Source organism: Limanda limanda, chromosome 18 (genome assembly GCF_963576545.1).
Source record: "Limanda limanda chromosome 18, fLimLim1.1, whole genome shotgun sequence".
Taxonomy (NCBI): domain Eukaryota; kingdom Metazoa; phylum Chordata; class Actinopteri; order Pleuronectiformes; family Pleuronectidae; genus Limanda; species Limanda limanda.
Window position 1 is genome coordinate 10,204,848 of NC_083653.1, and position 24,975 is coordinate 10,229,822.

At 42.9% G+C, this 24,975-nt stretch overlaps 1 protein-coding gene across 6 annotated transcripts in view; it reads right to left on the reverse strand.

The window, feature by feature from the left end:
* nhsl1b (NHS-like 1b) overlaps window positions 1-24,975 on the reverse strand; it is a 95,178-nt gene that overhangs the window by 19,671 nt on the left and 50,532 nt on the right. For 2 of the 6 annotated variants that reach the window (XM_061091123.1, XM_061091122.1), the window contains exon 1: window positions 3,240-3,458. The exons of the other annotated variants lie outside the window; for them this stretch is intronic. In XM_061091123.1, the coding sequence (XP_060947106.1) occupies window positions 3,240-3,294 (55 nt within the window). In that variant the 5' untranslated portion in view covers window positions 3,295-3,458. Of the gene's footprint in view, window positions 1-3,239; window positions 3,459-24,975 lie in introns of those variants that run through there. 6 annotated transcript variants of the gene reach the window in all.

Genomic DNA, 24,975 nt, shown 5'->3' on the forward strand with positions numbered 1-24,975 from the left:
GCACGTACAAGTCCCTACAGAAAGGGTTTGTTTATGTTTGAAGATGAACAGGAAGGGGAAGAACGTCGAGATGCTTTGTATCGAGGTGTCAGTTTCCACACAAGCAACACATGACACTTGAGTGAGACATCACACAATTAGGAGGCCACAATCCTCAGAGGGAGAGCAAGAACTTGGAGGGAAACACTGATCAGTAGTTAAAATCTAAACACAACTGAAAACGCACAACAACAAGGTCCCATATTTTACAGCCAGAGTGAGTTCTTTGAAAAAAACTGAGTCAGATACTGTGATAACATTGCTAACGAGGAAACAGCTGTTTGTCATTGCATTTTACACAACACATTCACTAAATAACACATATTCAGTTAGTTCTTCGCACCATTGAAGGTAACGTAACACAATGCACACAACTAGTTGAGTTGAAACAATTGCTACACAACAGAGAACATAACCCACTTTATCTACTTCTTAATAACTGTGGTTTTCCCTGGTATTACCAAGTTGAGGTTTTTTCTCCCGTGGTACTCTGAAGCCATTGGAACAAATGGCTGTTGAAATATTAAACAAATCAAGGCTTACCAAGGGAGCGAATCCAAGCTAAAGTTGGTGATCGTGGATGTAGTATTATTTCCATTTAAACAGCCAAATGCTAGCTTGGTTTGTCCTGACCCAACACTACATGCTCATCTGAGTCACTGGAAGAAATGAAGTTGGGTCTGGAGGAAGCAGGAGGAAGGGTCTTGAAAAGGGGGCTGGAGTGTTTTTGCGTAAGTTTCTTTTCACAGGTGCTAATGAGCCACAGTTGTTGTATGTATGGAAAGTGCATGGCATCGGGGGAGGTAAAAGGTACAGGGTGGAGGCCAACGACTGCAAATTAGCCGCTGGGGGAAAGTGTGAGACAATGTGCAACTGCTTTGATATACAAATAAAGCCTCGGGTCATTTTACAAGCTGTAAAGTAACCAGTCAAACTTTATTTGTATGGATCATAGCAGGTCCGCAGCTTAACGACCACAACAAAGTTACGCATAGTCCTAAAGATGGATTTATAGAGAGAGAGAGCAGCAACATGTCCTGCTGCTGGTAAATAATAGCTCCTCAATGTCTGTCTCCACAGCTCGCTGAATAGGCGGCCGTTAATTTAGTCTCCAGCAGAGGAGAGGAGTCATTGTGTTTATTTATGTTCCTTTCTCACCTTGTAACCAAACTTTTTTCTTGAGAGTCGTCTCCCATCAACAATCGCTACTCTTTTTTTATGTGGAAATTTCCCAGTGTCATTAGTTAGTAATGCCTAGTCATGTAAATTGTGCAAATACCACAGGGCGTCATTGAAAGCTTGCAATGCCGAGCGTTTGCTACAAGTGCTGGTTGTGAGCAGAGAGATTGAGCGTACTGTGAGGGTCTACACGTGTCCTCACACATGCGGTCTTGCAGCGTGCCTGCACCGATCACAATAATCAATCCAAAACATCACGAGGCAGAACTCGCCTGGCCACAAGTTTGGGATGGATGAGTTGCACGAGACTGACGCAAACCCCACTCGCACACAGTTCAGCTGCAACACAGTCTCAAATCTTCGTGCTCCATCAGCTACGCTCAGCACAGGTAGCCCTCCCCCACCCTCTACTTCTGATTCTGGGGCTTGAATAGACCTTAATCAGACTATAGACAGGCCAAGGACATGGGGACTGCAGATACAAAGCCCATATTGTCCCGCTGCATCGGCCTCTACATCAGGCCTTTCAGTGCTCACAATACCCCCTAGCACAGACACAAACACGCACGCACACACACACACACACACACACACAAACACACATTGTGGACTTGACTGTGGCGCGAAAGTCTTTCAGAAGTCCACTAATCCTTCTGTCCATCGACATCAACTCTCCCTGCGCCCATTAACAAACAGACTGAGGGCAAACAGGCAACTGCAAACTGCTGAAAAACCCAACCCACAAGGTGCATCAGAGCTAAAGAGGCAAGAGGGGACTAGACAGTGCACCCCTGGGAAAAACATCTGCACATGCACGAACACACACACACACACAGTATTAGCTGTCATGATCAATAAAAGGGATCAGACTGTATTGACAGCATCTACATTAATCCTGAACTAGATCCTTTACCCAGTCACCCACCAACTAAGTAACTTTCATGCATAAAACAACTTTCTGTGTTTTGTAAATGTCAAAATGGTCAGGTTAGTTTTCAAGAATGAACATTAGTCAGATACAAAGGAAAACTTTGTTGAGTTTATTTAAGTAAATACCCATATAAGTATATTATATTAAATCATCTTAAAGCTCTAAAATATTTTCTAACCGTTACCTTTTAAAAGGAAAAATTTAAATTATGTCATTATTTCACTGAAAGTCAAATTTCAACCCGAGACTCCTCAGGGCCACTAAATAGAAGCAAGTTAATAAGGCATCTACATAGAATAAAAAGCACTGTATTTCAGTAGCATGCAAGCGTCCTCAGCTCAGGAGCAAAGTGGAGGCATCGATAGAAAGATAAGCAGTAGTGAAATGCTGAGCTAATGATTAACAGCATCACCTCAGCCTTGACTTAAACACACACGCATGCTATAAATACACCTGAGATTAGATTTTGCACCAGCAGCTAGCCCAGTATCAAGCAGGTCTTTGTGTAACATTCCCACCTGATTAAATACGCAGCCCTGGATCAAATAATTGCCCTAGAGTATTAACAATTCCTAATAACTGTTATCCCCACGCTTCAGTGACAGTTCCTGAAATGCAGCGCTCAAGTTAGCTGAAACGTTTATACCTAAATAAAGTTGTTGTGCTTTTAAGTATCTCCAGCTGAAAGATTTACAAATGCTGTCTGGTCAGCTCCTGGTAATAGTTGTCGGGTCTGTGGAGTCTGGGGCCAGTTGTTACCTGGTAACAGGGTGCAACAGAGGCAGCAGCGGGGGTGTATAGTTCACCCATAGGAAAGCAGGAGTTGTCATAGAATTATTCACAAATAATTAAAGATGTGGCTCCAGTTTTGATGCAGAAAAGCCTCAATGAAAAGGTTGAAGTGGTTATTTAAAACACAGTTTAAAAAATTCAGGAAATTCTGCCACTCAAAGTCACAACGCAGTAACATTCTTGTCAAAATAATGCAAAACAAGATCCATTGGTAATCATACTATTTATGGAAACTAGGTCCAAACAACTTAAAACACATGTCAACAATCTGCCCTGAACACATGTAAAAACAACTTACCCTTCCTCTTGAAGTATTTGATCACAGATTTTAACGAGGTCCCAATAAATACCATTATTCCACTTGACTGTAAGTGTCCTTTACTTGATAAAAGAAATGTGTCCTACTGAGACACAAAAAAAGGACAAATCCGGTAAAAGAAGAGAGGATGACGGAGCGCTGGAGTCGGCTCTGCTCCGCTCACATTCTCCCCACACGGCTGAGTGTGTGTGAGCGTCAACTATACGCTGACAATGAGTCTCTACTCCAATCTGTCTCTCTCTAAACACACACGGTTCACCGCCACTCCCCCCATCATCATCACCAGCACCACTCCTCCCTCAGGCCGTCCAGTCCTCAGACACACATACACACACAAACACACACACACACACACACACACACACACACAGCGGGAGGGGTTGTAGGACCGGCCCCTCTGTTCCTCTGTGCTTTGGTTACCAAGGAGTTCTGGCTGCCTCTCCCTTTATTTCTCATCATCAGTTGTTCTCGCTCTCTTACTCTCTCTCTCTCTTTCTCTCTCTTTCTACGCTCTCTCTTTCTTCTTCGCTCTGCAGGACTCAGCATGAAGCTGAAAGTCAAAATTTGTGTTATGAGAATGAACAGGTAAACTCGTTTCTCTCTCTCCTTCCTTCATTTCTTTCTTTTCCCTACTTTTCAGCCTGCTCTGTTCTCGGGGAAACTCATCAGTGCCCGGCCTCTCTCGCTGCCATGACAGTGTTATCTGGGTGAATATTTATTAATCAAATTAAACTATCCGTTACCCAGACAGAACAACCTTGTACATCTTTGTAAAAAACCCAGCTTTTCACAAGGTATTCTCAGGAGGAAGCAGCTTCCAACTGCATGTGTAATAGAAACAGGAAGCATCATCACATAAAATGCACATTGACCTTATTTTGAACTATTTAAGTCTTTGAAAACACTATTGCTGAAGAAGACTTCAGAATAAAATGTCTTCGACCGGTACAAAATGGATTATGATATTTATCTCCACATAAATTTTCTCTGGATGATTCGTATCTTTCGCAGCCTGCTGTGAGCGTGCACATGGCCACTGAATCGGTGCCACATGAATATATATCGTGCACAATCCTCCCATTGTCCAATCCGCTCACAATTCATCAAACACACACACACAGACACAGAGATGGCCCCTCCTTTGCGACCGTATTTCTTTTCAGCCGAAACGGTGGAGGAGCGGAGGGGGGGCAAGGGGGAGGTGGGTGCTGCTGCATGAGCTTGAATGGGATTGCAAATGATCCTTGAATTTGTGGGTTAAAAGGAACCCCCTCCTCCTCCCTCCCTCCCTCACTCCCTCTCTCTCTCCCTTCCTGGACCTTGCTCATCTGAACCTTTCTTTCCTGCCTGTGAAGCGCTGTTTGCTTTTATCTGTGTGGGTTTCGTTTCGATGTTCCTCTACAGTCTGCACCGTGTCTGTTTGCAGTATCAGTTTAGACTTTGAAGGAGGTTTCACAGACATAGGTCCAAACACATCAGTACTGCTGTGATGTTGAAATCAGGGTTTTAATCCGCAGGTGCCATGAAAAGCTTCCATAACCCTTTAATGATAACCACAGTCATTTAACAGTAATTACAGAAAACCCACCATTTCACATTAAAGCTGTGCAGTGTCAACACCTTATAATTAAAAAGGTGGAACCAAAGTCCCTCTGCACGTGTCCAACTTCAACTTGAAATCTTTTCAGAGCAGTTTTTTTGGACATGAACCTCTTTTCACATTTTAAAAAACGCAGCAGGATATTGTCCGTGTCAGATACGTTCACAGTAACATCTTTATTGGCGGCTTCTATGTGTTTAACACCTCTTTTTTTATCCTGAGATATTTTCATTATATAACTTTACTGTTTTGCATCCATGGTTTGTTAGAAATATCATCAACGTGCCCCCTTGCTGTGAATTTTCCTGCCCCCTCTGACATTTTGCAGACCTTTTACTAGAGGGCTCCTACACAGCTCCTCCGCAAACTTATAGGAAAATCTCCAACTTCAGAGCAAGTCTGGAAGCAGCTTTTAATTTTTGAATCTGATACCGACATGTTGCCACTGAAAACCTACTTTTAAGCTCTCATAACCCTTTAATGATAACCACAGTCATTTTAGCGTAATTACAGAAAAGCCACCATTTGTCATCAAAGCTGAGCAGTGTCAACACTATGTAATTAAAGGTTGAACCAAAGTCCTTCTCCACGTGTCCAACTTTTTATAAAGCGCTCCATGTTTTGTTAGCAGCTTCTGTTTGGCTTGTATCGCACTGTTTGGCACGCGTGCAACATTAGGATAATTAATGCAGAAGCGAGTCCAAGCAGCATCACTCATTAAAAAGCCTATTGTTCTCAGGTTAGTATCAACACACACACAGACACACACTCGCACAGTGCGACAGACAGGTCAACAACTCAATCCGCTGAAGGAGGGCTTCATATCTAGGCCACCTCTAGGATTAGGGCAATCTATCCATTCACTCATACATCCATACATCCTTCCGCTCATTCAGTGCAGAACGGAAGCCCCCAGCACAAACAACATCAATCTTTCATCTGTTCATACTTAAAGCAGCATATGAAGGAAGAGTGCTGACCTCAGACTAGACAGAGTTCAAGAATATCAAAGATTATGGTGTTTAAAGCCCTTATGAGCCCCTGGCTATACAGTTAATAAATGTTGATTACCTAAACTGAGGCAGTATTTTATTTCTCTCCTCCATAATCCTTAATGTTAAGAATCTATGCCACAAGCTGTGAGCAAATACAATTCTGTAATTCCTACATGTTGAAACTAAAATCAATTTCTTGAGACAATAGCCACTGGCATTAATTGTGTGGTTTTCTAATCTGTTCTGAAACACAATCGAGCAATCATTAGCCCTCAACCACACAATCTCGACATATGCTAATAAGTATCGGGCCCCTATGGCAAGACATGCAATTATCTCATCTGTAAAAGCCACAGGCAGCGTGTTCACTGGAGGAGGTGGTGACAGGAAGAAAAGGAGGAAGAAAAGAATTGAGGGCGATGTGAATAATGAACAGGTCTTTTTTTAAATGGATGTTGAAATTAAGACAAAGATGAGACTAGCGGGGGGGCTCCTGCATGCACTTCCCTCTCGCACATCATTTGGATTTCCCCCATCAAGCTAGCAAGATCCGAAACTATCACACACACACCTATTTGTATTTAGTTTAATTCTTAATTTAACTCATATTCCCTCCATCTCCAGATCTATCAGTCCCCGAAGCACACATGCCCCCCCCTTTACGATTATCAAACATCCTTTCAAATCCCCAAAGTGTATGAATCTGACAGGTCTCACCTTTTCATTTTCTAATTGGACTTAAGAAGAGAGAGCTAATAGGATCCTCTAAAACCCCTCAACTCTACCTGATCTGCTGATGTCAGATCCCTCTCCCCCTCTTTCCTCCTCTTTCCATCTCATTTTCTTCCCTCCTCTTCTCCCCTCTTTCTTTTACACATAACCCCCTTTCATGGCCGCTAATGTAATCTAGCCTGTATTGATTTTAGTCGGCCTGCTCTTTATTTTCCTGGGTTCTCTTGTTCAGGCTCTGGCTTCAGCACACGTTCCCCTCAGTAGGTATAAAAACCTGCTGGTGAGAGATGAGCAGGAAACTGTGAGGAGTCGGAAAACAGACATGGCAACACACAACATGAAAATTATTCATATTTGTACAAGAATATATAAAATAATAATGTAGAAAATGTACCAAAAATGAATAAAAATGCTTCTATACACCATCATTATTTTTCATCTCCCCGTTCTTCCATTTTCTGTGAATGAAGATCTATAATTTATAGCATGTACAGCAACATGCTCTCCCCCCCTCCAGCTTTCATCTCTACATCTCTGTGAATGAAAGCGACGCATCAGGGCTCAATGGGAATCTGATCACTCTGGTCTTCTCTCTGAGATGTAGAGCGAGACATGAATAATCTATCAGGGAAGATCGAGAGCTGCAGAGAGGAGATGGTGTGAAGGTTGAGTGGTGGAAGATGTTTAACCATACTAATAGGCAGGGTTTTCTCTACAGACTGTACCAGTGATTCCAATTAATGAATATTTACGATGTGGCATCAGTCTTGATGGAAAATGAAACTTGTGTCACTGGTTAGTGTCTGAGCTGTGGGATTTAAACTGTACAAACAAATCTGTTATCGTTACAGAGCTGTTAAATGTAAAAAGCAATACTCTGATGATGTTGATATCCCTGGAGATGGTCAGGATAATATAAGTGTGCAAACCTATCCACAGTTCATACGCAGTTGGAAGCAAAGTGGGTCTAACTTACGCTTATCAGTGCACTTTTCTATTTGACAAATACAAATATTTAATAACTGAATGAAATGTTTTAAGATCTTATTATGCGTTTGTCGGAACAATGGGAGATTAAGATTTGGGGCCATTCCTTTTTTGAAATGTTGGATAGAAAAATTTAAATTGAAGTTTTAATTTCTTTACTTTAATTTTCCTCACAATAATATACACAAACTCTTCCTCAAACACAAACACTCACTGAAGCCATGGTGACGGACAGGCCGGGCTGAGTAAACAAGAGGCCATAACTGTTGGTCTGGTGCTAATGATTATAGCATGGGGTTAAGTTCCCGTGCACGACTGTCTCATACACACACACACACACACACACACACACACACACACACACACACACACACACACACACACACACACACACACACACACACACACACACACACACACACACACACACACACACACACACACACACACACACACATTCCCGCACTTGCGGTTTGACCTTTTTCTGACACCAAACTCAGGCTTTCTTCGTCTCTCTCCCCCCCCCCCTCTCTTTCTTCCGTTGCACTTCTGTCTGTTCAGCACGCAGAGGTTACTGGGTAACTCCACTCCTCCTCCCACCCCCCCCACCTCTCTTCTGTTCTCTTCCATCTGACCTGCTCCACTTAAGCAGCTGGGATTCCTTCACACACACAATCACACACATACACGCACACACACCCACCACAATCACACACATAAATTCTCACCTCCTTCCGAGTGCTCTCATTTAATCACAGTGCACTTAAAGAAATGGTTGGCCTCCCTGTGGAGCTCACCAATCAACACAATATATTCTACAACCGAGTTTGGCTGATTGCCGTCAATGGAGGCAGCGAATACTTCTCTGTTCAATTTGAAAGTCAATGAGCCCAATCATCAGTGTATTTACATGATTGCTTGCAGAAGATGGCAGGTTTAAAATTATGCCTGACTGAAGGGAGTGTCTGCCAATTTCTGGGACAGATGTACTTCAAGCGCCTGGAGCTCCTAGGAAATTATATCAGAGTTCAAGTTCACAAAGAAAACCACTGCATTTTGTGTGTGTGTGGGCTGGGATAATCATCTCAATGAAAAGCAGAGGGGCCCTTCCTCTATAGGCCTCTCCTCCTTTGTGATCCATGAGAAAAACCTGAAAAGTCAGTGACAACCCTGCAAACTACACCCTGAGCATGCACACGCACCATAACTAACAGTATAAGACCGGTTCTTTGTGTTTGTGTGTATTTTCTGCTTCACAAGCACATGTCTGCATATCCCAGCCTTGATGTGGCAACGCGTTTATTTGGGTTTTCAGTTGGAAACACCATGTAGCTGTGCTCTCGCAGCTTGACGTGTGTGAATGTGTACAAATCTGAGAGATGACTTTGAAAAAGGGCCCGACACAATACTAACTGAGAATGGAGATGCTATCAAAAGCCAAACTTTGCACAAAGAAGGGCAGCGGGAAGAAGAGACGGGAAGCAGAGTTTGAGAGGTGCTTTGATGTGGTTGAGGCAGAGCCATTTTGCTGAGTAGTGATGCGAGGCGGGATAGAAAAGGAAGCGTTTAGAGGGACAAAAGAAAGGAGACAGAGAGAGGAGATAACGACAACTGCTGGGAGAGTCTGGGAATGAGCAGTTGAGGCACGAAGGGAGACGGATGGAGTGTGAACGCAAAACATCCAGAGGCAGTCGATCAATAAAAACATATACACACAGGAAAATACGGATCCGAAAAAACGCACACAAAAGGCCCAGCAGGTTTTGCGCTCAAGCCTAATTTTCTCTTCCCTGGCGTCTGACCTGGGCGCTCCCTACTGACCCCCTTTGAAATTCAATCCAGGATAAAAGAGGGAGAAAGACAGTGAACCCGGATAGAGGTTATTACTGTTAGCCCCTCGTCTGTACTGAAAAACAATGCTATGCACGTCGTCTTTGTTCCTCAATGAAACAAGAAGCGGGTAAGAAAAGCTTAAAAACAAAGATTAGGCCAACTAAGAGCAATAACAGCTGGAAGAGTGTGGATTGCCGGGAGGCGTGCAACCGTTAAATAAGACCTTCCTTTATATTCATTCAACTAGGACACCTTTACAGCCCCAATGTTAGCTTCAGCACAATAAAAGGAGGGCCACTATTAATATGTACATGCCTGTTGAGCAGGGAGTTAAATGCTGTTATTTTACGAGCTAGCTGATTTGTACGACTCAGCTTTCGGTGCCATCGGAGAGAGGGTGGCGGTTTTGTTGTAGTCAGGGTGGATTTGTAGCTAACCGTCCGTTTCCATCCTGGCAACAGGGCTTTAAATCATAGACAATCCAAACCCAGTGGCTTGTCACCCCCCCTGAAGTGGGCGAGACAATAAGCTGAAACTGAAAAAGGCCCGTTGGAAAGAGGAAAGGTTGTAGGTTGGCAGGACAACATTCCAGTGCATGTTTTTCCTGTTGTTTGGATGGGCTCAAGTTGGGTAAATCAAACGTTTTTTATCCAGTTTTAAGACACGCTACCAGCATGGTTTTATGGAGGGTATAATGTCATTCAGCAGCCGGGTCTGTTGAGCCTTTTTAAGATATTACCTGTGAGTAAAATCTGGAGATATTGTGCAATAGTTGAACAGCGATAAAGCAGGACAGCAAGCAGGTTAGACATTGTAAGGGTTGAACTTGGCTTAAACGACATTATGTAAGTTTTAAGGGGTTTTAATCAATAAGAAAATACCTAGTTTCATGATGTGTGAAAAAGCATGGGAACATACGTCGTTTTACCCAGAAGTTATAGCAGAGATGAGCAAAGCCACGATTAATACAGATATGGCGCAATTAAGAGGCAACCAAAATGAAATCTGTAACCATAAATAAAATTGGGGATTTCATCAATCCAGCAGTTTTCTTACCATCCAGTTATTCAGCTCATCCCTGATCTCTATTCAATCTACAGGAGCTGCGACACATGTCTGACAAGCTATTAAAAAACCATTTCCCAGTGAAACCCACCATGCACTCACTGGTAGTGTCACATGAAGACAGACCCTTAGCAGACCTCAGACTACATTAAGAGCCATTACCATCCAGCCACGCTGTCTCCACTCATATTGACTCCTTGCCCTTCTCACTTGTCAGTGGAGTCTCGGAGGATCCGCCAAATCGATAACCACAAGGTCTAAGTGTGTTTATGTGTGCGTGGGTACAGTCCCCATGTCCTATGCATGATAATAGGGCGTCTCGCGGCTGCATTGCGTTATAATGGCTTACGGCAGGCTGACCTTGTTACAAATACTAATCTAGACCGTAAAGTCTGCAATAAAGGCCTGAAAGATCTTTATTATATCTCTGCACCCTTTATATTTTTTGCTTTGTTTCTGCTTTTGACACATATACATGCTCTTGCCCATATAGGTTAAATTACAACACATGTGCCTATAGTCTACATGCATACAAGCATGTAACCATGAACGACTTATTATCCACAAGCAAGCCCTGGGATGTAGGGATGCCTGCACATACTACATTATGGTTGCTGCCATGCTAGTTTCCTGACCTACATTTCAGCACCAGGGTTGTCTGTTCCTCTCTCCTAAGGGCCAGTGTGTGTAAGTGTAAGTGTATGTGTGTGTGTGTGTGTTTCCTCCCTCCTGTTCATAGCACCACATCATCATTAATCCAATTTTATAATTAACTTCACATACAAAAATGCCATAAATCTGACATAAGTAAACACAAACGACACACTGTGGAGCGCTCTGATTTGTGTGTGTGTGTGTGTGTGTGTGTGTGTGTGTGTGTGTGTGTGTGTGTGTGTGTGTGTGTGTGTGTGTGTGTGTGCGTTTATACAAAATCACAGTTCAAAGCCCCACACAGAAAAACTCACAACTGGCTTAATTAAAAGTGTGATGTGATTAACATCCAAGCTGGGAAAGTGACAGAAATCAATGGGTAGCAGCTGGAATATTACTTCTTTTACTTTTATAATATGATTCATTTGCATCAATATTTCACTGCATATTTTACACTGAAGGCTTTCAGCTTACAACAGTAAAAATTGATTCACCAAGGCTACGGTAGTGTTAGTTTAGTGTCAGGTAATGAATAATCCTTGTTTTCACGCAGCCAAACACATGCACAAGCTTGTGAAAGGAATATTATACATCAGTGTGTCGCCTCTGCTGTTACCATGAGTCTGGTGCTCAGGCTGCTGACGACAGGGCCTTGTCTGATTTAGACACAGTGGCACAGACTGAGCTAATTTAGGTTAAGTGCCTCCAGTGGCTCAAGGGCACAAAGCAACAAGCCACCTGGGGCGAGCCTGCATGTGTGTGTGTGTGAGTATCAGACTAAGGGGATACCAAAGGGAAGTGGGTTAAATTCATATGTGGTTATCCACAGTTGTCCACTGCAGAAAAATTGACACTATGGCGTTTGACCCATTTCCCACATTGCACCTCACTTCTCATCAGCAACAACAGTAGGTCATTTGGGGTAGGGGAGGGGTCGCAACACCAACACATCCAATCAACAAGCAGAAATGCAACCGATGGCCCAATGAACCCAGATATACAGTAGGAAGCGAGCAAGACGATGAGCCTCGAGGTGATGGCACGACCAGGAGGTCAGATTTGAAGTCGGATGCGAGTTCTGGTGGTTGATATCGATTAGTGTTTTTAACCGATACAATTACAATGCATCGTTGCATTTGGCTCCGTTCATTAGGCCTAATCATTGATCCTTGTTTCTCTTTGTTGGTTGTTGGAGAACTAGAACTTGAGGCAAGTTTAATGCAAGTGATAACATTTCGTAAACATGTAGCTACTCATGAACCTTTTGTAATTTCATTATGGTGATGCTCAAACACTCAAACCTGACCCATCAAGTGTCAGTCTCATTTTTATAACATCAAATAACTAGTTAAAACCAGGTTTGCCAGAAAAATGCACATACATCGGTGTTTTAAGGAATAACCCTGAAACTCTGAAGATTTTTTATTTTTGTATGTGTACTTTCACGTAGTAGTTTGGTCCATGTCCCATCAACTAACATGGAGGAGGCAGGGTTTATGATATATACTTCAACCAGGCCTCATGTGGCGAATAAGTAACTTTGGCTTCACTTTTGGATGGTTGTCATGGCGTCCATCTTATTAAACGGTCTACGCTTTATTGCTGATCTAGTTTGTACGACTCGTTCTAGCAGGACGAAGATGGAAATAAAACAAGAGTAAAATTCAGAGTAGTTTCAAGACTAATACGAAAAACATTTCACTTCCAGCCCAGCGTCATATTATACTACACAACAGCATCAAGCTTCAGGCGAACCATTGGCACTGAAATATAAAGAAGAGTATTATCATCGTCAGACTGTGATAATGTATTGATCCTCTCTACAATGAGCATGTGTGTAATCCGAGTGTAAAGATAGAGATAGAGGGTTAAACATGTCTCAGGACAGGCTTAGTGCTCAGAGGATGTCGTAGATCAGTATCATCTGTGAAACATACACACAGACCCACACACATACAGACACAGACACACACACAGATTGGTGTGAGTGTCATCTGATTTATCAAACACATTCTGGGATGCACTTTCCAGAGTGTGTGTGTGTGTGTTTGTATGTGTGCACGCGTCATGCATCTATTACACCCGGGTTCCTTTATTGATAATCCGATGCCGAGACCTCGTCTGGAAAAGACATAGGACCCCAAATCCACTTAAACCCCACCCCACCTGCCCTCTCCCCCTCCCGGCCCATCTCTGCATCCCTCCCCCTTCTGTCACATTTCAGCAATAATGGCTGGAAGAATAGCAAGAGCAGACCTCACTTGGATGTAGAGAGCGCCGCCTCCTAATGAGCCCCCGGGGAAACAAGACTAGCTCAGTAATCAAATACTCCCAAAATTTGGGACCGCCATTATTCCAGATTAAATTCCTTGTGTCACATCACATGTCACCTTTTTGGTGTAGATAAATGTGGGTGTAGTGTCTAATGGCAAAGAATTAAATCCTAATTCTATTTGGTTATTACCATAATCACATTATTATGTTAATGTGGTCTTTCACATTAAAGCATTGTGTATGCTGTAAGTTCATTTTCTAAATTGGTTGAAACCAATGATTAACAGATGATCAATGTTTAAACTAAAAACACTAGAAGCCCTTTCATCCAGTGACTGAGACTGACTCCCTCTACTTCTCTGTGTTATAACGCCCCCTTGTGGGGGGAATGAGCAACAACTATATCAAACATAACTGCTTTTCCAATGTCTTCTCTTTGAAAAGGGTTCACAACAGTTTAGGAATTTAGTTGCTGCCACAAACAAAAAAAATCAGAGTAAAATTGTTGTCAGGCCACACTCCCCTGTGGTTTTACAAGCAAATTAAACGGCAGTAGCTTAATTTCCTTTGCAATTCCCTTCTTTTTTTGTCTCTAACCCTAATCCGTCTTCGCATTTAGAGTCGAAGAGAGAGGTTGCCATGGTGAGGATAACTCATTAATGAGACAGATTTAAAGAGGCTCTAAAAAGCACTTTCTCTCCTCTCCCTCCCTCCTCTCTGTCCTTTTATAATCAGTCTCTATGGGGGTACAAGAGCGTTTTCAGGCTCGGCTTTGGCCTAATGGAAACTCCAGCTGATTGGGACATAAAGGGGCCTGTGGCTGAGGAGCAGGCTGGAAGGAGGCGACTCGGGCCTGAGTACAAGGTGGAGGAGTAAAGGGGGTTTGTGCCTGATAAAGAAAGATGGAGTGGAAAAAAGTTCGAAGGTGTAGAAAGAAGTTTCATGATCAGGTGAAAAGTTTAATTTATCTTAATTTATATAATTAGTTTGTTTGGAAAAGAGCGGTGCACATCATTGGAGGCTTATTGGACATGAAAATAAATGTAAAATATTATAATTTCTTTATAAGAAAATCAACATTCATCACTAAAATAAATAATTGTATTAATGAACAGACATGATTGAATATGACAAAGGGTTCAATTCAACTATTTTTTTTTATCAATTAGCGACTTTTTTCTGATTGTTGTTACTGTGTAAAAAACTTGGTGAATGATTTCCCAGAGGTCAGAACGATTATTTTACTGAACCTCAGCAGAAACCAAACAAATCAATACTACATTTTCTTTCTAGATGTTTTCTTTGGCTGACAGTAGATCTATTTTTTACAGTTTAGTAGAGGTCAGTAGAGGTCAGGAATGTGACTGTGTGCAGACTGGGAGCAGACTGGTCAGCGGGACACACACGACCAGAAACCTCAGAGGACCAGACTTAAAGCAGCATGAGGTGGAAAAAAGCTCCTTGGAATAACAGAGCTCATTAGAGAAATGAGCTGTGACTGAGTCTGGCGCAGCCATGAAGCGCTCAAACGTACTTATCCTGCACTACAGCACAATTAGATCTTTCAATTAGATTGACTCACTCGCAACAAGCCCACTGTTGAACTGAATTTGGGGTAAAAAAGAGGCCAAAAGCTGTTGCTGTGGAGCAAACACAGGCCAGATAAATGACATTTGTTTTCTCAATCTGTTGGCGTTTTGAGAATTTTCCAGACAAACTTTTCCTCTCAGCTCGTTCTGTTTTTCCATTTATGTTTCAACTTATCACGAGGGTTTGTTGATACAATAGAAGAAACTGCCGTGTTTTTGTCAGTGTGTGTTTTATGCAGTTGCCAATGAGAAAAATAGATGTGTCACTTGACTGTCAGCTCAGATATGAGATCAAAAGAGAGAACTTGAAGGAAGCACACACACAGGTTTGCCCAGCTATCCTTATCAGGACTTTGCATAGACTTCCGTTCATTGTGTACAGCCTAACCAAAACTGGATCCCTAACCTTAACCAGGACCTCAGAAATTAAGTTTTGCCTCAGTATGACCAGGCTTTGGTCTCAATAAGGTCTGCTGGTCCTGAGTTAGTCAGTGTTTAACCTTATAAAGGGCCTAAAAAGGTAACACAAATGAGTACACACATACACACACATTGCCAACCATTCTCAATTATATTTTTCTTTTTCTCCCAGTGTGGGAGCCACACCATGCAGTACATGAACCTAACCTCCAGGAGGCTCTCTATGTCAACAGAAACCCAGTGCACACATTTGAATGGTGATTGAGTGAGTGAAAGACGAAAGAAAAACATAAAAAGTATAAGATTAGAAAGAAACCAGAAGAATAGTAGTGTTTTATTTATTTTGGTTAGTGTGGGTAAGATAGGTTTATTATTAAACGGACCAATCCTCTCTCAGCTCCTTGCATCTCTCATCTCTGTCACATTTAGCCAATGGGAAGATAAATGTCTCCATAGATTCCAGTGATTATCTGGCTCTTATGTCCTTAAGTGACAATCAAACCATTAAATAAAACTCAATTGTACACATATGGGGCTCGGAGGCTCTATTACACCTGATCCCTCCAGAAATAAACACTGCTCTCCCTGAATACCCCTCCTCCTCCTCCTCCTTCATCGTCTCCCAAATGAAAAGCCAGCTGTGCCCAGACCCACTCTATTAATCTGACCACATTATCTGTTACAACAATTCTTCAAGCAAACGACACACTCGTGCTGAAAGATAAAACCACATCCCTGGAAAATACAAATACAAGCTATAGCTTCCTACGGCAACCACTGTGTGACATCTGGCCTGATTTAAATGAAAAAATTGGGATTTAACTGGACTGAAAGCTTCTGGTTTTTATTTTATTCTAATATTTAAATTTAATCTGACGGATGATATGGTATTCTATGAGGTAAAAAAAAGAATACCAGACTTCCCTGGCTTATGGAAAACCTATTAAACAGAGTATTAAAAGAAATGGGAGAATTGCAAGTAAGTACTTGAAAGTATGAAGCCACCAATTATACAGTTTCTGTTTACTTATACAAGCAGCAGTAGCTTGGTCTGTAATGAAACAGAAGAATAAGACGCATAACAACATAGACATGGCTTCTGCAGGTTAGGGTTAAAAGTAACACCTTTTAAGAAAATATTGAAAAGGGCTTTAAAAAGTCAAATTCGGTTTTAAAGTTTTAGACCATTTTTAGACTTTTAAGACCCACAGAAACTTGGCTGGAGTTGATAAAACAAAACACATTTCATAAATCAATTTCAGTCAGTTTTCAAGGAAAAATAGGAAACCTTCTCAACTAAATAGATGATTTGCAACACACTCTGCGGATGATTGGTGCGACAAAACCAGCAAATTGACCAGATGTTCTGAGGCGAGACAATAAATTGATGCAGCTATTAACAAAGAAAAAACGTGACACCAACACCAACTCTAACACAGCCATAGACGTATAAACACAATAGACACACACAGGCAGGCGCACAACTCCACACTCGATTAGCCCTCAATATTTGTCAGTGACGGCTTCATTAGCCGTTGGTCACACATGATGGAAGAGCACCTGTTCAGCCAATCACAAACCATCCATTACCTTTTAGGCCTTTAACAAGCTGAGCAGTCTCTGTCTGTTAGACACAGAGAAAGCTATTACCCACCAATTATTGCCCTTCACCTCTTATTTCTATCTAAATGAATGTCTACAGGGATGTGGAAGACTGCACTGCCGCCGCTTGTATAGTCAAACAAGCAGACATACACTTATTCACACACACACACACACACACACACACACACACACACACACACACACACACACACACACACACACACACACACACACACACACACACACACACACACACACACACACACACACACACACACACACACACACACACACACACACACACACACACACAAACCAGGTTGAGGATTTAATCAATGAAAACAGGGATCAAGAGGGAGACAGAGATGGAGATTGAGTCAGACAGAGTGGCTTTGAAGGAAAACACAGCCCTCAACCCATTTTACAGTTGAGCGAGCCTAACCAACCACTGACCCCCTGTTCACAAAAGTGAGTGTGTGTGTGCATGTCTGTGGGTGGATTCCTCTTCTTTTCTCCATCTCATTAAGCTGTGTGTCGTGCTTTTTACTCCATTGTCCTGCTACTGGGGGTTTCATGCACATTCAGGACTAAGTGTGCACTTGTCTTTACTCATCTGTGTTCGAGTGTGTGAGTGAAGGTGGAGGCCACTAACGAATCTCATTTTAATGGGGTTCCACCTCAGCCAAATTCCGTTAATCAAAGAGGAGACCAACACTGTCCTGAACTTAAATCCAGAGTTTTTAGAAATGGGGCAGATATTAACAATAACTTGAAACAACTCTTTTTTGGCTGTTTTCTGTCTCAAAACATTTTGAAGATGAGATTAACAAACAGACTTTATCGACAGGACTTCGGCTTCAGCTGTGTAAGATGGCAGCATTTGTATCCAGGATATTTTAGCTTTGATCTCTGAATAGTTGAAGGACCTGGAGATGTGTTGTTCATCTTTACATACAGTAAAGTCTACGGGGAGAACAAGCAATAGCCGAGAATGTGAGGGACATGGCAACACAAACTCAGATCCGCTTATATTAACTGGATCAGAAAACAGAATGCTGGTTAGCTCCACCTGCAACTGACCAGATTTCTCTGAGGGAAACGTTATATTTGTGTCTGAAGCAGAAATGGTAACAAAGAGCTGAAGCCCCCTCCTCCCCTATTCCCACTGCCAATTATATTACCCTAACTGATTTTCAGCCGTGCTTCCTCACATAAATGCAACCAATCCATTTCATTTGGTCTCATCTAGTTACTCTACAGGCCTGTCCTCCATCAGGTGCTGCTCCCTGGGGAGCCATTGGCACTGACAGGTCGATAACCGGACCTGCCTTCCCACAAAAGGATTACTGGGGGATCTGGTGGAACAGCTGCTCCACCTCTAAACTGATATAAACTAAAAGAAGGATGGCAGGAGACGCCAAGGGACACAAAGGTGATGCCGAATCAATTCTACTAAAAGAAAAATAAATCCGATTTATTCAGATAAGTGTAGAATCAGGTAGAAAGGGGAAAGATATGAGGATAAAAGCAAGAGGTACAGCAAGCATTCAGGAATATGGAAACAAATATACATAAATGAAGTATTAGCAAAACTCCATTCTGTGCATGTTTGTGTGTATGAGGGTCGTCTGATCATCGGTGCATGAACACAGAGTGACAGGGAGGTTGATTCAACCTACAGAGCCCAGACAATGCTGCACCCATGGCGGCGACATCTTGAGCTGTCACCGCACGTTAACCAAAGCAGGCGTGAGGACAGGCCATGCTCGTCTGGCAGAGTGTTGTTCAACTCAATGAACGGGAGTATGGGATTTGGTTTTAGATAAGCATACATGCACAAGGACATTAGTAGATAAGTGGATGGATAAACGTTGAGTCAAATTGGGTTAATAACAGTAAACAAAAGTTAAAAAAGTTGTTTTACTGGGAAGGCCCTTCTTCTCTGATTAACTTAAGTCAAATTTAACATTGAGCTTTGTATTCATACATCTCCGGAAGTATAAGCAGTCACTAATATGTCAAAATAACTGTATAAAAAAGAAAGAAGCAGCATTTCTTTCAGCCACTCTTTTATCCTTCAGCGCTCTCTCTCATCTCCCTGATGGCTCCATTATGTAGTGGCAGAGGTGAAAGTGGGTCACCTCCACAACCCCAGTGGTGTCAGCTCCATCACCCCCATACTGTCAGTTCCGTTACCCTTCCCTGCAGGCCTGGCCCATCACCTCCAGCTGCTAGCTATTGTGTCTCGTTCCCAAGGGTGACCATCTTCAGGATATTCTACTGTCCCTAGAGAGAATAAATCTTCCCGGTGCAAGCATGCATATACACATACACAATCGCATCGTGCCGACACAAGAGGCTATACTGATGATAAGTGCAAGTAATATGAGCAAGAGTGGATGAATGCTTGCCCATGCACAGTAGGAAGGTCTTTAAATATGCATATAAGAGAGGAGAAACAACCTAGAATGGCATAGAGTAGAGCACATATACCTCCGTCAAGGCCCAACCGTCTTTTTAAATTCAAATCAAGCTGCACCCATATTTAATGGGTTCTTTCCTGACCTATACTGCATCCTTCCACCAAGTTTGGTGGTAATCCTTTGAGTTGCTTACAAACCAACCCACCGACAAATGAACAGGTTTGAAAGCATAATTGTGCCATCAACATAAGTCAGTCATACGTAACTTGTTATTGTGATGTATTTAGAAATTAGTGGCAGTATTCATGAAAGCTTTTTTCATGCCCTCCTTCAGGACCCTCTGCCAATCCACCAAAGGCCGAAGGTCACAGAGGTCACAAAGCCCCAATCTGCGTTTGATGCAGCATGGGACACCCAGCAAAATACACACACACAAAGACAGACGGCACAGATCACCTGAGTTACAAGGGGGATGGAAATCACTTAATAAGAAGAGACAAAGCCCGGCTTGAGAAAAGCCTCAACTGCTAGTGCAGTGACTCTCTGGCACTGTGACATACAGCATGTAATTATTTCCCACAAACTGTTCAGGTGACTTAAGTACACTCTGCAGGATCCTTTCCCAGCCAAAACAAATACCACAAACATTACTGAAGCAAAACAGCAATGTGGTGTCACGTTAAGGCCGCTAAGTCTCACTAAGAGGCTCCTGGAGACCACCACCTGGGAAGTCCTGCTCCAAAGTTGTGGGCAGGATCCCAGTGATCAGGGCGTCTATGAGCTACTGTCTTTTAATGAAAGAGATGCTGTCAAGTCTAGAGCTAAATCTAAAGCTGCTCAAAACTAAGCTTATTTGTACGAACACCAAAACTCTGAGCAAACAAACTCAACGGCAGACAATCTGTTCTACTCTCTAGTCTGTACCTTTTCCTTCCTGGTAGTTTTTCGTTTTTGCAGGTGAGCCTTTGGTGTTGGGTCCAAGCAGGGGTTTGGGTGTCCACAGAGAGTCCGGCTTCTGGTGCACCTTTGCCACCGATAGCAGGCGTTTGCGCAGGCAGCCTTCTGTCCTGCCGGGCCTGGGGCCGGCGAAGGCCTCGGACTGGAGGGTGTTCCCCATCTTGTTGGCGGGCTTAAAGGAGCACAGAGTTCTCTTCTCGCTGGGGGGGTCCACATAGCAGGCGCTGTGCCAGCAGCTGACCACCGGCCCCGAGGAGAGGCAGTGCACATATGTGATCATCACCGCCTAAGACCTAACCCCCCCTACACCCACCACCCACCCTTGCCTGCTCTATCCAGGATCCAACTCCTCCTCTTTCTTGAACAGCCCTCTCCCTCTCTCTGGACCCTCCACTTGAGGTGATGGGGTGCCTGTGAAGGGTTTGTGTGTAGGAGACCTCCCCCCTTGCTCCCCAACCCTCAATAGGCGTCCCCCTCTCTGCAGGAAGATAGGACAGGGGTTTGCAACCCACGGGGGACAGAATCCCCCTCTGTCTCCTCCTCAATCTCCTCCTCCTGTTTTTGTCCTTACTCTCCCACTCTCAGGGGATCCTATTGACTTGCATTAATTTGCCTGACAAAGGCAGGCTATGCACAGTGTTAGATTACAAGATTTAACTCCAGAACAAATATTCCAAAGAACTATTCCAGCATAAGGCTATTATCTTGCATATAACATGCTCTGCGTGGCGGTTTGTTGGCTCTCTGGCGGACACCCTGGCAGCTTGTCAAAACAGGACCCAAGACTGACCACAAGAAATTTCAAGAATACTCCAAAGATGCAAAAATAAGGTTGAAAAAACAAAGGGCAGTGCCTTATTGGAAATACCTGTGGTCAAAGCATGTTTTTGTCCTTTAAAATGACCCAGAGGAAACCACCACAAATTGTGCAAAATTAGATCCCCAAAAAAAGTCAAGAAAAAAGCATTCATGCACTTAGATGGAGAGGGTCTTGTTTGGTAAAATAGAGGTGAGAATCATCAGTCAAGATGTCAGAATCAGAGGGCATCCTTCTTCATCTTCCTCCCTCAGGAAAGACAGAACAGTGAAATTGTCCAGTGGCGTCCACATGGCCTCTCCCCCTCAACTCCTCCTCCTCCTCCTCCTCCTCCCTCTCTCCCCTGCTCCTCAACGCTGCCGCTCTAATCTGTAAACCCAGATTATCCAGCCTCCAGCCCCTTGCCTCTCATTGTGGTTGACACAAACACATGCACGCAAAAAAAACAGATGGACACCAGGTTGCAGATAATTAACTACATCACCACCAGTGCTCAGATGTGTGGAAGTTCAAGACGACTTGGCGTGTGCTGTGTCAGCTGGTTAACTCGGATGACGCAAACTGAAGTGTGAAGAAAGCATGTGCATGTGGACCAAATATCAGACCTCCGCCTTCGGGTTCGTCCCAGGCCTGATTGGTGTTCTAGAGCGCAGAAACATATGCACCGTAATGCTTTGAAGCGAGCAAATCACAAGCAGCAGAGACACGTTTTGACACAGCTTTGATGAATTTAGTTGGAGTTAAAGCTGCAGAGGAGCGCAGAGCAGGGGCACAGATGGGACGAGAGGTAATACCTGATCGTCAACACAGACAGATGTAAGCACAGCGGACACCAGATAAAAAAAGATAAGAGGCGTATGAAGAGATACACAGATTAGCGAACATCATGAGTTGTCACGAGCGGTAAAAACCTGCCAGGTGAGCATGATACTTAAATCAGCTGGGATGTGAGGTGGATGAGTTTAATGGTATGCTCAGTTTAAAAGGCTACAAGAAATTAATAAATTCAATTCAAAAGAGGCAATAAAGCATTATAACAATTTAATAGTTACATTAAAGTACTTAAATACTAAAGGAAATGTCTCCATCTGGTGGTGGCTAACACCTGCCACATGGAATCACACTGCAGCACTCTATATGTGAACTCAAATACAAGTAAGATCATAAATCTATTCTAGCTTTTTTTAAGCCCGAGCAGAAAACAAGCCAATAGCGATGGTTATCATTTCCACAGCCCGGCAACTCAGCCAACACACAATCTGATTACAAAACCAAAACCACTGCACAGCACACACACCCACACACAGAACATAAAACCACTGCTCAGCAGACACACACCCGCACACAGAACATAATAGACGAACCACTATATACACACACACACATTTTAATCACTGTGCAGAAACACGTAGCCAAAAGATTCTGATTGTGACCTCAATTGAACTTCAAGCTGTTGTTGCCCCTTTATGCAGAGACACAGTAGGACATCCAGTTCACACAGAAACGTACAGTCATGTAGAGCTAAATGCATAATAGCCCCATGACATCACAACAGGGGGGTGTTTTTACAATGACACACACGTACAAACATACATTATTGGCAGGTACGCGTTTGTGGTGGGGACAGTCATGCGTGAAATTTTACTCTCAGACTCCACTGTGTATGGGTGTGTGCGCGTGTGTCTGGGATTGTGAGGAGGGGGGGAAGCTGAAGCGGAAGGCTTTGGGAGCGGGACAATGGTAACCATAGTTATGCGTAGGACTGAATGGAGTGTGAGGAGCACCTGCATGCTGAGTTAGTCCTCTGCCTCGGGAAGTCATCTACTGATCCACAGGGAGTCGGCCATTGTCTTCGCACAACAAAACTTTTTCCACCTTTGTCCCCGGAAACATTGTGGCTTAAAACTCTCCTACGAAGAAACTTTGCCTTCTGATAAAACTACAGCGAGACCCCATTTGTTACTTTGAGGCATCTATCTACACTTTCCAAATCAGCCACTGTTTTCGAAGCTCATCTCAGAGGTCAACAAGTTCACTAGAGTCCCGACAGGTTCCACTCACAGGTGACCAGAAATCTCCTCGTCCTCTGGAAGAGTCGGACAAGTTTACAGAGGTCAACATCTCACCCAGGGTTCCCTCTCAAAGTCTAATTTATGAAGTTGACCAATGCAACAATAGACACTACAAGGGTAAAGTGAGTTACACATACTGAGGCTATTTTAAACCCTGAGCTGCAAGTATGAGGCCAAAGCATCTGGATCCCCACATTGTGGCTGGCTGCTCTATAGGTCAACCTGCCTCCTCCATGTTAGCAGATGGGACATGAGCCAAACTTAAAGGCCGATATACACATTGAATTAACTTTTTTCAAAGACTGTTCTTTCATTTTAGGTAGTTCTTATTAAACTGATATTTGTGCATACAAATGCAAATTTTTCTGGTGAGTTTTGTTAAAATAAGTTATTTGAAGCTATCGGAGAAAAACACCATGAATGACAGCTGAGTTGGTCGAGTGCGTGTTTTGGCACAACTTCACTACCCCGGCTCCATCCGCTGATAACTACTGTGCAGACTCTGGCTCAAAATGTGCAAGATAGGATATCTTGGCTTCATTACTGGAGTGGGAGGAAATCTATGATATAGACATAAAAATATGAAACTAATTACTACAGTAAAAAAGTGGCCTTCTTTGCAAAGCTTTAACATCCAGCCATGCTGTGATATTTCACATTGATTAAAGTTTGATGTTGTCGAATTAAATTCCAAAGTAAGGTGGTTTTAGAAGCGAGCTACAGATTCTGTCTGCATTTCAACACCAGTGTTCTGTCCTTGCCGCTCCTCTGGAGATAAGCAGCCTGCCACAACGGGTGTGAGAACATCCATCAACACCGCTACCCACAAGGCCAGAGGGCAGGTAGTGGGTCAGCCTCAGGTCAAGAGGTCACGGTCTCTCCAGGCACACAGCACAGGTGCACTGCTTATTGAAGGACCATCAACTCACACGTTTAAATAGATTAACGAGGGAGGACTTGAACAGGCTCTACTTTAGCTCTGAAAATAAATACACAATCTACACATGTAAACTGCAGGTTAGGGACAGTTTAGTTTCATGAAACTTACAGAGGTTACTAATCAGATTTTGCTGCTTTAATAATACAAATAAATGATATTGATTTAAAACTGTTATAATAACCCCTCATCCCTTTTTGATCATGCTGCACTATACAAAGTTCTGTAGGATATGATGTATAGGTTTGGGCGGTAAGAATTCAAAGTGAAATGCCATGACGGAGTTGAAGTTAAATATAGGTTTAGACATAAGGCTATATGGGTCACTGCCCAATAACACGGCTGCACGAGAGAAAAAAACACCCTGAGCTCCTGCTGCCATCCAAAGAAATTCTCTCTCACACACACAAACACAGATGCTTGTAAACATGTTCACTCTGTCTTTCAAATAAAAAAGAAAAAATAGATCCTTTAAAACAAGATCCAGAACGCGTCTGTATCACACACACACAAATACCTGCCATCGCATCAAGCTGGGATGAGAGACACAGTTATTTCGCCTGGGTTACAAGCTAATGGTGGAGATATTAAGAAATTCATATTATGTTGCATAGTATCATGCTAATTTGAAAGGTTTCGAGAGGATTAGATAAACTGACTTGAAAATATATTAATATTTGGTTAAAGTACTACCTAACTGTGTTAGGTAGTAATATTGTAAATATTGAAAATTCTTAATTACATTTAGACTATTCCTT